Source organism: Strix aluco, chromosome 5 (genome assembly GCF_031877795.1).
Source record: "Strix aluco isolate bStrAlu1 chromosome 5, bStrAlu1.hap1, whole genome shotgun sequence".
NCBI classification, from domain to species: domain Eukaryota; kingdom Metazoa; phylum Chordata; class Aves; order Strigiformes; family Strigidae; genus Strix; species Strix aluco.
Genome location: NC_133935.1, coordinates 44,970,964 through 44,986,691, shown reverse-complemented (window position 1 = coordinate 44,986,691; position 15,728 = coordinate 44,970,964). Strand labels below are relative to the sequence as shown.

At 38.9% G+C, this 15,728-nt stretch overlaps 1 protein-coding gene across 10 annotated transcripts in view; it reads left to right on the top strand.

The window, feature by feature from the left end:
- Nucleotides 1–13,640, top strand: part of NAV3 (neuron navigator 3) — a 562,960-nt gene extending 549,320 nt beyond the window's left edge. For 8 of the 10 annotated variants that reach the window (XM_074827171.1, XM_074827169.1, XM_074827167.1 and 5 more), the window contains 8 exons: nucleotides 150–318; nucleotides 1,080–1,315; nucleotides 3,256–3,410; nucleotides 4,342–4,413; nucleotides 4,848–5,044; nucleotides 5,711–5,829; nucleotides 8,557–8,760; nucleotides 10,948–13,640. In XM_074827171.1, coding sequence (XP_074683272.1) covers nucleotides 150–318; nucleotides 1,080–1,315; nucleotides 3,256–3,410; nucleotides 4,342–4,413; nucleotides 4,848–5,044; nucleotides 5,711–5,829; nucleotides 8,557–8,760; nucleotides 10,948–11,067 — 1,272 coding nt within the window. In that variant the 3' untranslated portion in view covers nucleotides 11,068–13,640. The remainder of the gene's footprint in view (nucleotides 1–149; nucleotides 319–1,079; nucleotides 1,316–3,255; nucleotides 3,411–4,341; nucleotides 4,414–4,847; nucleotides 5,045–5,710; nucleotides 5,830–8,556; nucleotides 8,761–10,947) is intronic. The other 2 variants (XM_074827166.1, XM_074827165.1) reach the window with 2 other exon arrangements.
- Nucleotides 13,641–15,728: the final 2,088 nt, after the last annotated feature.

Below are 15,728 nucleotides of genomic sequence, written 5' to 3'. Positions count from 1 at the left end.
TTTTTTCATGATTGTAGACAGTTCTCTATTGAATGTGACTGCAAGAATCTCCTTGTCAAGTGCCTTCACCTGTATCAAAATATTTTCCAAACTGCTTTCATTCAATAGCCGTTCTTATTTTTATGTCTTATGTTTTCATATAATTTCAGGAATATATTTTCCGAGTGGATCCGACTACTAGCCTGGGTTTAAGCTCTGACTGCATTGCTAGCTATTGTATAGGGGATGTAATTAGAGCCCATAGCCTAGAAGTGCCTGAACTGCTGCCTTGTGGATATCTGGTTGGAGATAATAATGTCATCACTGTGAACCTGAAAGGTAAAACTCCAAGAATATTTTTGCAGATACTGTAGAGTTCTTCATTGCAGTCCCCTATCCCTTGATATATTTTTTCTTACACCTGACCTTTCTGTATTTTCTCTCCAGTTCAAGAACTCATTTATCACATAAACTCTCTGTATGACATAGTACAATACCTAACACTGTGTGACATTTTGAGGCAAATCTAAGAATATCTGTCCTTCTCTGCCTGACTGCTAAATCACAGCAAAGTACAAATTTCTGAATAGTGGCAAAAAAAACCCCAAACCAAAACAAAACAAAATAGAGATTATGATGAGAAATATTTATGCTTTACCCAGTTCTGCAGGAAAAATTCAATACATTTCAAAATCTGTAGGGATTTTCTATCAGAGGGGAGGGGGGGCCTTCAGAAGAACTGTACATGCATTGATGTGACAACTGGTAACCTTTGGCTGTCACTTTGACCTTTTTTGTCATGGTTGCCTGTAGTGTCTGAGACATACATCTTTGCCTCACTGAGTCTTCTCTTCACATTTACTTCGATTTAATCTCTCCCACCCATCTCATCCCACTACCACTGTTTAATTTTTTGGCCCTGTGGAAGGATATAAACATTCCCACGGTAATGAAGCCCTTGATGAGAATTTGATTTAGACAGAAGTATCTTACCTTGCTTTGAGCATAGCGCTGATACCATCAGGTGCTGGGACAAACCTATACCTACCTTAGCAAAGATGAAGACAGGCCATTTTTATTTTATTTTCTTTTGTTCCTAGGAGTGGAAGAAAACAGTTTGGACAGTTTTGTGTTTGACACGTTAATTCCTAAGCCAATTACCCAGCGGTACTTTAATTTACTGATGGAGCATCGCAGAATTATTCTGTCGGGACCCAGTGGCACAGGAAAGACCTATTTAGCTAACAGGCTGGCTGAATATATTATAACTAAATCTGGCAGAAAAAAAACTGAGGATGCAATTGCAACTTTTAACGTAGATCACAAGTCAAGCAAGGTAAGTTACAGTTGAAAAGATAACCTGTTGCCAAATTTGTAGTGATGATGCAGAGCAGATCTTATTATTTGGCATGCTGTTTTGTTGCTCAGTTAGCATTATTTCCTACACAAATTCAGTGTCCAATCCCAGTGAGGAACAGCACCAGATCTTTCTGTTCTAAACAAACTGCTGAAGCACTGTAAACGAAGTCTGAATTTTCCCTCACTTGAGGAAACCCACCTTAAGGATAGATGCAGAGTCAAATTCCTATAGAAATTACATTCATAGAGTGTCTGTAATTCCTTTGTCAGACAGGTTACATATATAGTTATACTAGTCTGCTTGCTTTTTTATAGTGATAATAGCAGCCTACTGTTAGCAAAGATTTCAGAATGGGGATTTTGAATTACTGTCTTGGGTTCAGCTTCTTAATCAGCACTGGAGAAATACAACTGCTGCCACGGTTTCTGGCGTGCATCGATCGGGAAGTTGACCATACTAAAATTGCCTCATGCATCATGTCACGTTCACAGTGATTTACATAGCTCAGATTATCAAGCTTCTAGAATGACTACTGTGCTAGCCACAGATAATACTATTCACTTGCTGTCCTAAATTAGGTATACTCCTAACTTGGTACCCAGGGAAAAGAAAATGAAAGGTTTTGCCCAGAGCTTTCTGATTGGCACAGAACATAGTGTTAACATATGTTAACAATGTTAACATAACATAAGAGGGAAGAACATACAGATCCCAAAGGGGCGAGAGGACCATTCCAGTAAAAACACCACTTTTCACTGTCTTTATACAGAGGATTTGTGATGCCATTTACTTTGGCAGGGGATGTGTTTATGTTTTTTTCGTTATGTCATATACATTTATAATGAAAATTGTCCCACAAAAGAGCAAGTTTTTGGATTTCTGGTAAATTGCTTGTTGTATGTGGTTTTGTTTTGGGGTTTTGGGTTGGTTTTTTTCTTTTCTTTTCCTTTGTTTCTATTATGATTTATATAGAACTTCTGAGTTTGTAGTATAAAAGAAAAAACAACATTGTCGAAGACCAAGTGTGTTTGAATAATACAGATGGTGCTATTTCATGGAAGAAACCCATGATGTTCCCCTAGAGACACCTGATCATAAAAAGTCAAACAAAAATCTTTCTTGAAATAAAAAGAAGATTGCATGTACCCATTAAAGAAGATTCTTCTATCCCTGATCCAGAAAGTAAAACAGCAATATGAACTTTGTCCATAATTCTGAACATTCCCAACACTGGCAAAAGTAGATACCTCTAGAGATACAGCTGTAAAACTTGACTAGCCCAGACCCTCAAGGGCAACAAAGTGTTGAGAAGAATATGAAAAGTTTTGATTATAGCAAGCTCTCTTTTACTCCAGCACTAAATGGCAGACAGACAGATGGCTGATAGAAAATAAAGAATTTACAAAATAAATTTTATAATGAGGTGTGATATAGTATCCTCAAAAGGTCAAACAGGTTTTCAGTGAGAGTGGTGAAAGGAGTTCTCTGAAGGAGCAGGTCAGTATGCCTAAACTGCATGGTAATTTGATGGGAGTTTTTTAATGTGCCATTCATAAGAATGGAGGTCCAACAATTAGTGTATCTCAGCCCATTGGAAATGACATATTTTATTGAAACCTATTTTCATCTGGAGATATTTTATCAACAGGTCTCTAAGGAATGTATCCACCAAATAGGAATGTGTCTGCTTCAGTCACTTGCCTTATGTTTAGTGCCTTTGTTTTTCCTAGCATGTGGCTTCAGTGTTGCCCTATCTAAGAAGCAGGTCTTCCTGCATGTGCTCATCCAGCTGAATGATCCACAGTGGGGAAACTCTGTAGCAGCCTCTATCTTTCTGAAATTTTTTTCCACTGAAATTACATCTGTGGTCTAATTGGGTTAATCTTTTCTGGGGTTTTTTGTTAATTCTGCTGAAGGATCTGCGACAATACCTGGCAAACCTAGCTGAGCAATGCAGTGCTGACAACAATGGTGCTGACCTCCCTGTGGTCATAATTCTTGATAACCTCCACCACATCAGTTCACTAAGTGACATCTTCAATGGTTTCCTCAACTGTAAATATAATAAATGGTAGGTAATAGCTCTTCTCTCCTCTTTCACACACCTTTTGCAATTAAAACTGTAAAAGCTGTTTCTTGTTTTGCAAAATAAAATGTCCCAGTGGAAACTTAGACTCCCACAGGCCGTCAGCAAAGCCCTTATGTGCTTGAATAATTTTAACCCTCTTCAGCCAAGTACTTAGCTGTCTGATTCACTTTACTTATATGACTCCCATGCATTTCAATGAGACGTAAATGTACCGCATAATTTAAGAATGTATTTAAATGCTTGACTGAATTAGGGTTTTATCCCTTTCACCCTGTCAGATCACACAAGCCCATTAGTACCATGAGGACAGCTTATGGGAGAGCGAGAAGAAATGCACTTCATAATAGTGGAATTTGGGATACGTGTGAACCCACAAACCATGCCATGCAGAAGCAGCTGTATATCTGGCGGACTTGCACTTCCTACAGCTTTCCTGTAGCAGTGCAGAAGTATGAAGTTTGCTAACTGTCCTTTATTGCCAAGCAAGAATAAAAATAATGTTTTCTGGAACCTTTTCTGGCCTGTAACATCGGCTATTTCTGCTGTAAAAGTGCCAACACAGGGACTTCCCTTCAGAAAATCACTGCATGTTATGCCTTACTCATGAGATTCACTGGCTTCTGAAATTAAAACTCTAGAGCCTACTGCAAAATTATGAGGTACATGAGGACAGGATTGCCCCATTTGTTTCTTTATTATGGATGAGTACTAGTAAACTACAAATGTGCAGAAGGGGAAATCATACAAGAATAAACATTAAAAAGAGGGTTCCTCAGAAATATTTTAAATCTAAGGCTACAATACATCCAGAGACTCTTTTAAAATTGACCTAGTGCAGATAAGAAGAAAGAATATTCTCTGAATATCTGAATGGATTCTCCCTCAAAAAACCCTACCATTTTTCTCTTTTCAGTCCCTATATTATTGGAACCATGAACCAGGGAGTTTCTGCTTCACCAAATCTGGAGCTGCATCACAATTTCAGGTACATTCACTCTGTATTTACTGTGGCCGTGTTTGCACAACTCCCTGCTTCTCAGCCCAGTTCTTCAACAAACATTGATCTTGTGTCTCCTCACAGCAAAGTATTTTAGCTTCTGTGTCTCTCCTGTATTGATGGGTCTCTGAATGCTGTTGGGGAATAGTGAAAGAAATAAGATACTTTCTGACACCTCTAGCAAGCTGCTGAAGATGACTGCATTCTTGCATTTCATTGGTCTTCATCAGTGTCTTCAATTTCTGCTGAAACATGTAACAATTGTGTTATAACGGTGGGCAATAATGTGGTTTATTGGAGCAGTTTTATACTTGCTGACTAACAAGACTCACAATCTTGTGACGTTACCTTCATCTATATGTTTAAGAGGAGATGATGTATTTGGTATTCATTGCTGCTTGACATTTATCCTTTCTACCCAGGTGGGTGCTGTGTGCTAATCATACAGAGCCTGTTAAAGGTTTCTTGGGCAGATACCTGAGAAGGAAACTGATTGAGACTGAAATAGAAAGGAACATACGCAATAATGATCTCATCAAAATCATTGACTGGATCCCCAAAACATGGCATCATCTCAACAGCTTCCTAGAAACACACAGCTCTTCAGATGTAACCATTGGTGAGTCCATTGGTGGAGTGGTTTGAAATAAGGATGCAGGCTGAGCATTTCAAATATATTATCAGTGAAGGATATATTATGTTTTTAAAAGTTTCCATCTCACAATTGGAAGTACAACATCAGTGTGGGGAATTTGTCTGGTTGCCAGCAAGATTGAAATGAAAATAGAAAGTTTAATGAGAGGGTATGTATTTTCTGGTATTTCTGCCTTGGTTGCTAAAGACTTTCAAGTAAATTATCATAATTTTAAAAAGGTAAATTTACAAAAAAAAATACCTCAATAGCAACTTTCCTAAGCTTATATTTTTTCCCTGCTTTCACACTGCAGTATAATTACAGCAATAAAAACACTTGCACAGTCAGTTCAGCAAACTAGCAGGTGGCAGATATACATGTACCTGAGGTCTTTTAGTGGAATAGCTTTGTTAGCAAAGAAGTTATCCTTTTACATGGCTTTTCCTGTAAAACTTGTAAGTGTTCATCAGGCCCTAGAACAGGATAAAGTGACACTGGTCCTTTTTTAATAACAGGAGACTGGTAGCTCCCTTATTTTAGTCCTGTATTAGTATTCTCTTCACTTGAGTTTGCTCCAATACTACTGAAGATTATTTTTAGTGTGTTCTACTAGCAGTTCTATTTTTTTTAATACACAACTTGACTTCTCAGGTCCCCGCCTCTTCCTCCCTTGCCCTATGGATGTTGATGGCTCCCGAGTGTGGTTCACAGACCTCTGGAACTATTCCCTGGTGCCATATCTTCTGGAAGCTGTGAGAGAAGGGCTTCAGGTATGTCATTTGTTTCTTGGCATTTTTTTTTTTAAATTAGTTTCATAGGCTTTCTCCAAGCTACTTTCAACCAATGCATCCACATGAATGCTGTTGCATTTGCAAGAAGAAAATATGTGGGGGGATTATAGAAATCAGCCTTGAACTCCTTTTGACCTGCTCTTACTCTGATGTATAATTTGGCTTTGTCTGCTCCAGCACTAGCATATCTTGTATTTTATTAAGATGGTTTCTCCTCTGTAAATGGAGGAAGCTTCTTCTTTTTCAGCAGTTTAAAAAGTTCACAGCAATGCTAAATACAGCTCAGATTGCCTCCCTGAGTCAAGGCAGTCTCAGCCTACCCCTGCATGGAAGAGTTAATAGCCCCTACACTGGTACAAGAAAATAGCTTTGGTCTGTATAATCCTCTCCCAGCTATGTACACATGTAGGCACACAGGCTTGTGGAGGAAAGCTTCTGAACGAGGATATTTTCACCATTCAGGAAAAAAAAACCAAACTGTTTACTGGCCTTATCTAACCAGATTGAGATCATTTACTCTTTGACCCTGCTGAACATGAAGGTCTGTCCTTTCCTGCCCTTATAATTTGCATCCCTGCTTGTATTTACCATAGTTTTGTTTCTTCTTTTTCCTTTCTCTATACGGGCTAAGGTTTTCTCCTAACTGCAATTCTCATTTTAGGTAATAGTGTCATCAGATCAGAGTGCTTCACGAGTCCTTTTGTCCTGTTCTCTCCAGAGCTAGGTGTTAGCAGCTGTTCCATTGATTGTTAATGAACCATTAAAATTTCTTCTACTTTAATAGGAAGAAGGCTACAGATAGATTTGCTGTATATAGCACTGTAAACTGTCCCATTTAGGTTAAGATTTCAGACCATTACACATCTTTGGAGCAAACCTAAATCTTGAAATTAATCCTCTTTTTTTTTCCAATCTTTATTTGTCTTTCTCCCTTTTTCTTTTATGCACTGCAATTCTATGTCCTTTGAAAAGATGTTTTGTGGAAAGGCAGTTTTTTGCCACACATGGCACTGAAAGAAATTACTGCACAGTGCAGAGGGGATTGTTATGGACTAGTCAAAGAGTGTAAGCATCTGCGGTTTCTTTATCACCTTGTATTGACATAGTGACATACTAATGCAATGGAGGTTTAGAATCTTGCCTGTTGAATATCTCACACTTTCCTAAAACTGCTTATCTCTCTGGGAATTACAGAGTGTTTATGCCTTGTGCAAAAAACTGCCAAACACCTGATATAACAGTCACAGTGAGATTAAGAGCGCTTGTTTAGACCAGATGTAAAAATGCAGTGATATTCTTCATTGCTCAGTATTTTCCCAAATATACAGGGTACCTACTTAAATGAAAACTTCAATTCTGGAGCAGAAGATGGCAGCATATAGAAAAAAATATGCTGTTTCATGAACTGTTCCAATTTTTAGCTGCTTTGGATGGCTTCCATTGAATAACGTTATTAATAATAAACAGAAATCTTTTATATGATATAATTAGATGTTCCTGGAACCAGGGACGGGTAGAAAATGCCTTTTGAGCCTGGTACTTTGCAAACTCACTTGTCAGACACAGAATTTACAAGCCTTTCTCCAGATTCTAGGAAGGAATCGGTGTTAAACTCAGATGAGGGGAAGTGCTGCCTACAGCCTGGAGTTAACCTGCTACCTCCCTGAGAAACATTTCCTCTTGGTTTATTTAGGCAGATCCCTGTTATAGCAGTCTAGCCTCAGCATAGGGCAGAAGGAGTCTGAGTATCTCTGTGCATAATATAGGGAACTTGGCTGCCTAACCTGGAGCTCTGGATCCAGCAAGTGCCTGGGAGCAGGTGTTGCAGTGATAAGCACAACTCATCTCTGGCTTTAGAACTAAAATCCTTCACTGTTTTACTCCCTTTAGGAGTGCAGCCCATCTAAATGCTCCGTGAGTGTATGCTCTGCCAATATAATGCTGCTCCTTGGATTGCATGAGGCTGTTTGAGCTAGGAGAAATCACAGAAAGCCCTGGTGAATGGTTCCCCATCCCAATGTGTCATTGTCACAGCTAAAGGAAATCTGTAAAGCAGCAACCAAGGGGCTCTTGGTTAACATGTTGTTTGTAAACAGCAATGTGGAGAAGGGTGCATTTTAGTGAGGAAGCTACCAGACCTCCTAAATCTACAATATTCTCATTCTTCCTTCCACTGTCCTTCCAGATTCATAAGCATTTTTGTGCTTCGTAGTAGGGAAAACCTATCCTTTGTGAATTTCTTCTCTTAACCTTGTGACAGACTTAAGATGTGGATGGATGTCTGCTTCTGCATCACATTTTGCTAGGAGAAGAGAACAATCTGTACTGGCACTTCCTAATTCACTTCAAACAAAATCCAATTAACTTGAATGTTTTAGATAGGTCTGAGTTAGTTTCACTGATATGCCTTAAGCAAATTACCTAAAGGTCTAATTTCACATTGTATCAGGAACTTGTGGCTCCCACTGTTGCCTACAAGTATCACTAGTCACGGAGTGCTTTTCAACTTGCAGCCACTCTGCATATTGAAGGAACATTAATGGAGATGAGGTCTGTTGAACGTCTTATCATATCTGAGTGCTGAGCACATTTGAAAATAAACCACTTACTAAAACGGCGTAGATGTTTTTGATTACTTTAGTCTGCTGTTACAACTGGTACTGAAAATGCTGTAGGATACTTACCTGTGTTATATCCATAATACAGATGTACGGTAAGAGGGCACCTTGGGAGGATCCCTCCAAGTGGGTAGCTGATACCTATCCATGGAGCTCTGCATCTCTACAGCATGAGTGGCCATCACTACTTCAGTTAAGACCAGAAGATGTTGGTTACGAAGGTTATGCATCAGCAAAGGAAGGAACAACCTCAAAGCATGTTCCGCAGACTGATACAGACGGGGATCCCTTGGTAAGATTTAAACTTTGGGAGAAAGTCTTTTCAGTATGTCTTTTATTGTCACATTTTAAATTATACATTATACAATATAAAACTACTGTGTACCTGTTCCAAAATAGGCTTTTAAAATGAATCCTACTGTAATTTATTAAAAAGATTGAAAATAAAAGGAAAATGTATCAGGCGGGCAGATTTCACCATCGTGTTAATATGTGCCTAAATTGCTTGCATTTCCCGTATGCCCAGAAATGTGTCTGGTCTTCATCGTTATAATGCTTGGGTACCACTCTTCAGCAACTTATTAATCAGTTTATTCTAAAAACACCTTTCCAGTCCTTCATCTACATTCTACAAATGAGGGACTGAGAAACTTGCATTATCTAACTTGTCTATCATGAAGAATTTAATGGAAATGCAAATTAGACAGCCATCCTCCCATTGCTCAGAACATTTCGAGATAACTGGTGACTGTGTAATAGTCTTAATGTAAAAGGAATGCAAGTGTGGTGGCATTAAAAGATAAGACGTTGATTTCCCCCAATGCCCTGTATTGTTTTATTTATATACAATCCCAGACATTTGGGTTTACCATTGCCTTCTCTGATAATGGACTATAAAATTGCATATATTGAACTGCTATTCTTGTATAGTGCTTTCTCTATAGACTGCCGTCATCACGATTCAAAATACCATTTTAGAGAACTGTACTTCTGGAATACAGGCAGCTCTTGAAAAAGGGAATTTCTCAGAGGAAGATGCATTTAACTCTTATCAGTGCTAAGAAAATGACTCCTCAGCCTCACTGTAGGTTTTAGTATCCAAAACCAGACCTCACATCCTGAAGAAGTGTAGAAAATCACCTCATTTGATCCCCTGTCTCCTAGTCCATAAGCTTTGGGGTGATTGTTTGACTCTATGATTTGGGCTGCCAGTGAGTGTACTGGCCAGGCTTCCAGCATGCCTGCATCATCTCCACTAAGGTGAAAATACTTGAGCAGCTTGAGTTCAGTGTCCCATCACCCTTGCTCCCTGCACACTGTGATCGGTATCTGTATCTGACTAAATATCAGAAGCTTGAAACTTGAGAATGGAGAGCTTGCCCCTGCTTCTAGTGGAGCTCACGGGGAGACAGACACTGCTCTTGTGGAAACAGGACACGTCAAGTGCAAGCTGTATTGCACACCCACCACATGTATCCTGTATTCTCAAACATGGATACCTATTAAACCTTCAGCAAAAGCTACCTGATAGCATTAAAGAGTATTAAACACTGTTCAATGCCTAGAGAAAACTTTGCAAACTGTGCAGGTTGAAACCATAGAGATGTAAGGATTCCTGAGCAAACTGGAAACACACGACCGTGTAAGAATACATCTTTCTCTTTGGTTTTTTATTGCCTGCTTTTTTGTAATGACAGCATATTTGTTCCTTGAAAAACACTAAAGCAATGTCAACATCGCTTGCAGCTCTGAGCATGCTGGCAGAAGCGGATGTTTTATAAATAAAATCCTGATCATTACACAGAGTTAGATATCAAGCATCCAAGTCATTTTCTGGGGCTTAATCCTGCTTTTTGATGATTTTTTAGATGGGTTTCAGGTTTTAATAATCCCCAAATTATGTGGGGGCTCGCCACTCCTGGGTAGGAGGATCTGTTGCTGCTCCCCTGCTGAGGTCAGCCTCTCAACAGCAGATGGGACTCTTTTATGAAGCAGCTGGCCTCAGTCCACCCCTCTCTCGCTCCCTCCCAGTCTCTCTCTTGCAGAGGGGGTATGTTAGTGTGATTATGTTTTCAGTTGCTTTTCCAATGTAGTGAGTCTACGCCATCCAAAAATTATCTGGAAGCCTGACTGTCTCCAAATATGGGCCCAGATGTCCAGCTGTGATACGGCTTCCTTCCCCTGCCGGTGTTGCAGCTGCAGCCAGTCTCACCCCTGAATTAAAGAGAGTTATCAGGCAGCTCCATTGTGTCCCTCTGGCTCTTTGGACCTTTAAACTTCTATTTAAAGACCAGAAGGCAGTGAAAAGGGTGCCAGGAGGAGCTGCTGACATTCTGCCCTTTCTGAAATCCTTTTGTATGGTCCCCTCAGCTAGATACCAGCACACCTCGAACAGCAAAGGAGCTTAATTAAATTTTTAACACGTTCACTGCAGCATTAAATGAGACGAGACTATGTAAACATTGCTTTCTTCTTTCAGATGAATATGCTAATGAGGCTTCAAGAGGCAGCCAACTATTCGAGCGCACAAAGCTGTGACAGTGATAGCACCAGCCACCATGATGACATTTTGGATTCATCCCTTGAATCAACTCTCTGAAAGGGACAAACCTTAGTGGAGGATTATGGTAAAATATGTTTCCACTAGACCACTGCCAGTATTAAAGCAGCACGCCAAGGTCCCTGAGTGAGAATGGTGTGTTGTAGGTAGGCAGGAGACCTAACTGCAAAGTCAGGAAGAAAAATTGAAGTGGAAAGCTTGAATTAGTTTAATTTCAAGGCATTTCGATACCTATGGAGCCAAGTGAGACTCCATTTGTCAACTGGAAAGGGCCCTAGACCAAGGGCATCTAAGCAGATTGCACACGTGTTAGCCAAACTGGAATATTTTTTTGCCCTTTTCCTCTTTCTCTCTCTCTGTCTCTCTCTGTCTCTCTGTCTCTGTCTCTGTTTCTCTGTACAAGTTTACAGTGCAACTTCTGTTTTTTTTCCTTTAGTTTACCCTGAGGTGCTGCATGAACAATGCGGTCTTCTCATTCTCTTCTAACCTCTGTTGTGCCACATGGTGCTGGTCACAGGACTGCAGTGGTGTTTGTGTTGTACGCTACTGCCCATTCCAAAACGAGTCAAAGATGATGATAGTAACTCAGAAAGCACAAACAGTATTGTGCAATCACCAGAAAACATGACTGTGATATGCTGGATAAGTGCCAATTTAATTCTAACTGCCATGGTCAAGGTGATGCGCTCCATCAAGTTTTTAGTACACAAGTCACAGTTTTTATAAAGTTGTTTTTACCACAAAGGTCTTTTTTAACCACCTGCCCACTCCTTAACAACAGTTTTATACCAATTATTAACCAACACTGATTAAAGGCTTTTTAGGGCTTCATTTGTTTGAGCCTTTTCAGTGAAAGAAGGAACATTTCTTATGGTGCTGTCTCACTGCCTTAAAACAGATTTCTAGAACAGTTTTACAGTTGGTTTAATTCCTAAACCATTGGTAATTTACACTGTTTTTTTCTTCATTTACTAATGAGAAAACGTCAGTTAACACAGTAGCCTCATATCTGTATATCATGATTTTTTAAAGTAACGGATAGGAGAAAGAACAGTTGCTATATAATATTTTTATCTTGTGAATAGATTGCTCTGCCTACCCTCAGAAATACACAAGGAACCCAAACCCACTTCCACTGCCACCTAAATGCTGAGAAAATCGGCTCAAATCCATTTGGTCCCATGGAATGGAATTTTTGGAGGATAGATGTTTTGAATTCTTATCCAGCAGAGCTGGATGCACTTGATGCAGCATGAGCACAAATATATGTTTTTTTTTTTCCTTTTTCTAGTTTTAGCATGTTGTTTTGATTGCTATTGTTGTACATGAAGAATTCAGCATAAAAGAACACTGAAGCAGTGATGTCCACTGTGGAAGAGGAAGAGTTTATACTGTAAAAGTGGGTTGGTTTTGCACAGTCTACTGGGTGGGTATTGTAAATATTAAAAAAAAATAAAAATAAAAAAAAAGCCTTGCACAAATCAAATCGAAAACAAACAAGCAAACAAAATTGTATTTTATTCTGTTGGTGTTAAGAGATGTTTCACTTGCTGAGATTTCCTGTATGTTGCGAACAAATACAGAATGCAAACCTTAAAAGCTGTTATTAACTGGTGTGTTTGTCCTGTACTTACAGTTGTTATGACTATGCAGGAGCTATCAATGCCACAGTCAGCATGTTTCAATATCTATACAAAGCCAATACATTTTGGGGGGAAAAAAATCTGAAAATGTTTTAAGTGCATATGTCACGGCAGGCTACAACCAGATTGCATTCAAACTGCTCAGAATAATCGGAAACACTCTTTTACCACAAGAGGCGTCCGGTTAAAATAGGTGCATATAAACAAGAAGGTATCTAAGGGCTTTGGCATTGTGTAGACATATACTGTACACCTCCATAGATGTTACCTTCAGGATGTGTATTTGGTGCTATTAACTCTTTGTGGCCACCCTGTGGTCACTCGCTGTAAAACAAAGATAATGCAGTTTCCAAATGGCACTGAGCTGCATCACTGAATCTAGAGGTTCCTACACGGTGCTATTGCCCTAATAAAACTCTAACTGATTTTATGCATGTAGGATTCAGTCAGACCAACATCATGCCCCCAAATCTGGATCCACTTCTGATGCAAAATGTCAGTGCATACACCTTGACTGACTCAAAGAACTAAAGGAAAGCTGCTCTTTCCTGTACCTGTGCTCTGAGCAAACCGGCGAATCTTTTCCTGCCGTATTTAACACACAAACACACAATATGACACATACAAAATTTCCTGCAATACATCTCAGTGAGTCCACCTAGTTTACAACTCAGAAATTGTTTGTGAAACATTTGTCTGTACACATTTTATATTTTGTACATTTTTGATGTAACATATCATGTAAATAGACAGAAACAGTGAAATAAATCATCTGAAAAGTTTTGTAGTCTTTGTAAAGCCCTAATAATAAGTATTTGGTGTCATCGGACTTAACTGGATGATGTATTTTCTATTGGTTTATTGTTCCTCTAGCTTGTAAACCAGCTTGCATTTATTTTTTTGCAGGTGTGCGCACTGTATCTGTCTAAATTATTACTTTGCCATTAAAGTGGAATTATTTATTGAAAACACAGTCTGGTGTTTTTGCAGTCAGGACCACTTAACGGTTAGATACTCTTTCAAATATAAAAACATATAAAGCAAATGACAAACTAAAGGATGTCATTTTTTGTATTCAGCAGAACTAATCTCTGTAGAAACAAAATTAAGTACTGTTTGTAGTTACAGTGATTCAATATGATTTTTGAATGACTGTTTCCATGGTGGGAACAGATTGCACAGTTCAGAAACAACTTTACAGTCTCCCTGTTCTCAAGATTATCTTCAAACACAAGTCTATTGATTTCAGTGGTGGTAAATCTGTACAGAACTGGCACAGTATTATGTCTTATTTTTAAACTTGAAGGACTTAGAGCTACTTCCTCAGCAGGTATACATCAGTATGATTTAATAGAATTCAAAGAAAGAAAGTAGAATTATGTTAGTCAGCTAATCACAGACTTTGATGCTGAAAGAGAACATTATGATCCTGCAATTTGTAGCACCTCAGCTGTAAGTCTCAGCAGCAGGTCTCTAATTTCTCCTGAAATTGTGGTATCCCTGGAAAGACCTTTAGACATAACAGTATGGAGTAGAACATCCAGCACCTCGCTGTCAATGTGACTAATTATTCACTGGGTGGGTTTGTTTTTCAAGAGCTTTATTTGCAGTTAGATCTTACATATCTCTTTTCAAAAGAAAAATGCCTCAAACTGTCTTTTGTTATGCCTTTTCCTCCCATGCTAGAAAGCCAACCACAATCAAGAATATCTTTTACATGTAAGTAATAGTCTTCCTTGTTTTTCTTTCTGATAAGACAAGCAGCTTGCTCATTCTTTGCTTTTCATGATAAGGCATGTCCTTCAGACCTCAATGCATTTTTTGCAGGACTTTCTGACTACTTTTTGATTTGTCAGAATCCTTTCTGAAGTGTGGGTATGAGAGCTGCACATGGTATTCCTGTGATGATTTTACTTTTGCTATAAACAGAACTAATATCACCTTCCTACTCCTACTTCATATTTTCCCTGCTTAGGCTTCAGCGCTGACATTCACTTTCTAATTGCATCATCCTACTGCAGGCTCATGTTCACTTAATTATCTACCAGGACCCTGACTTCTTTTCATGTTTCATTGTTTTGAAATACTTTGTCCAATCCTGTCTGTATAAATATGCTCTTTTTTTTCTTAGACGCATGATTGCAAATTTATCTGTTTTAAAACAGGATATTCAAATCAGCCCACACTACCAAATGATTCAGATCATTCTCTACATTCAGTATCTAATTTGCCAGTCCACAGCTTCTCTGACTTCTAAAAACTGCTAACCATCACCTTACATTGTCTTTCAGTTTGTAGGTAAAGGTAGTATACGATGTTTTGTCAAGAACAGACCCCTGCTGAATTCTGCTAGGACTCTCCATGGAGATTTCTGGTTTACAGCTACATTGTTGGGTCACTTATGTCGTGGGTGTATTTGCATTCCAGTTAACGTGGGTATGAATATCAGAGTGTCATACAAAACCATGTGTGTATAATATATAGGAAATATATGATGAGTTACATGGCTTCTCCATCACTGTAGATCTCCAAGGATGGATTAGATTAGTTTCTGTTGAAAATTACTTGTGTAGAGCTGATCTTACACAGAAAAGGGAATAGACGAGATGACTTTAGTGATCTCAGTGCAGCTTTCCTATAATTCAGTGCTGCAGCCTTTACACATTATCCAGCTGCCATTACTTAAGGGAGAAGATAAGACATTTAATTGTCAAAATCATTCCGTGTCTACTCTCTCAGCATGTCTACCTGTGAGCCTCCATCTGGAGACCTGCCTGGTGAATGCCCAGGTTCCCATGACAGGAACAGGAACAGGAACGGGAATGGGATAGTGCAGCCTCTGAAAGTGTTTTTGGCAAAGTACTTGAGACATTGCTCTTGCTTATAAGAACTCATTTTTTATGCTATCATTAAATAGCCACTGTGTTTCTCAGCATGCAGTACTTTTTCTTGATAACTGAATACTGTCACACAAATTAAATGCTACCACTAAGTCTGGCAGTGCAGAAGCTACAGTTGCACTATCATGGGAGAAATGTATTGCTGAGTAATAATACT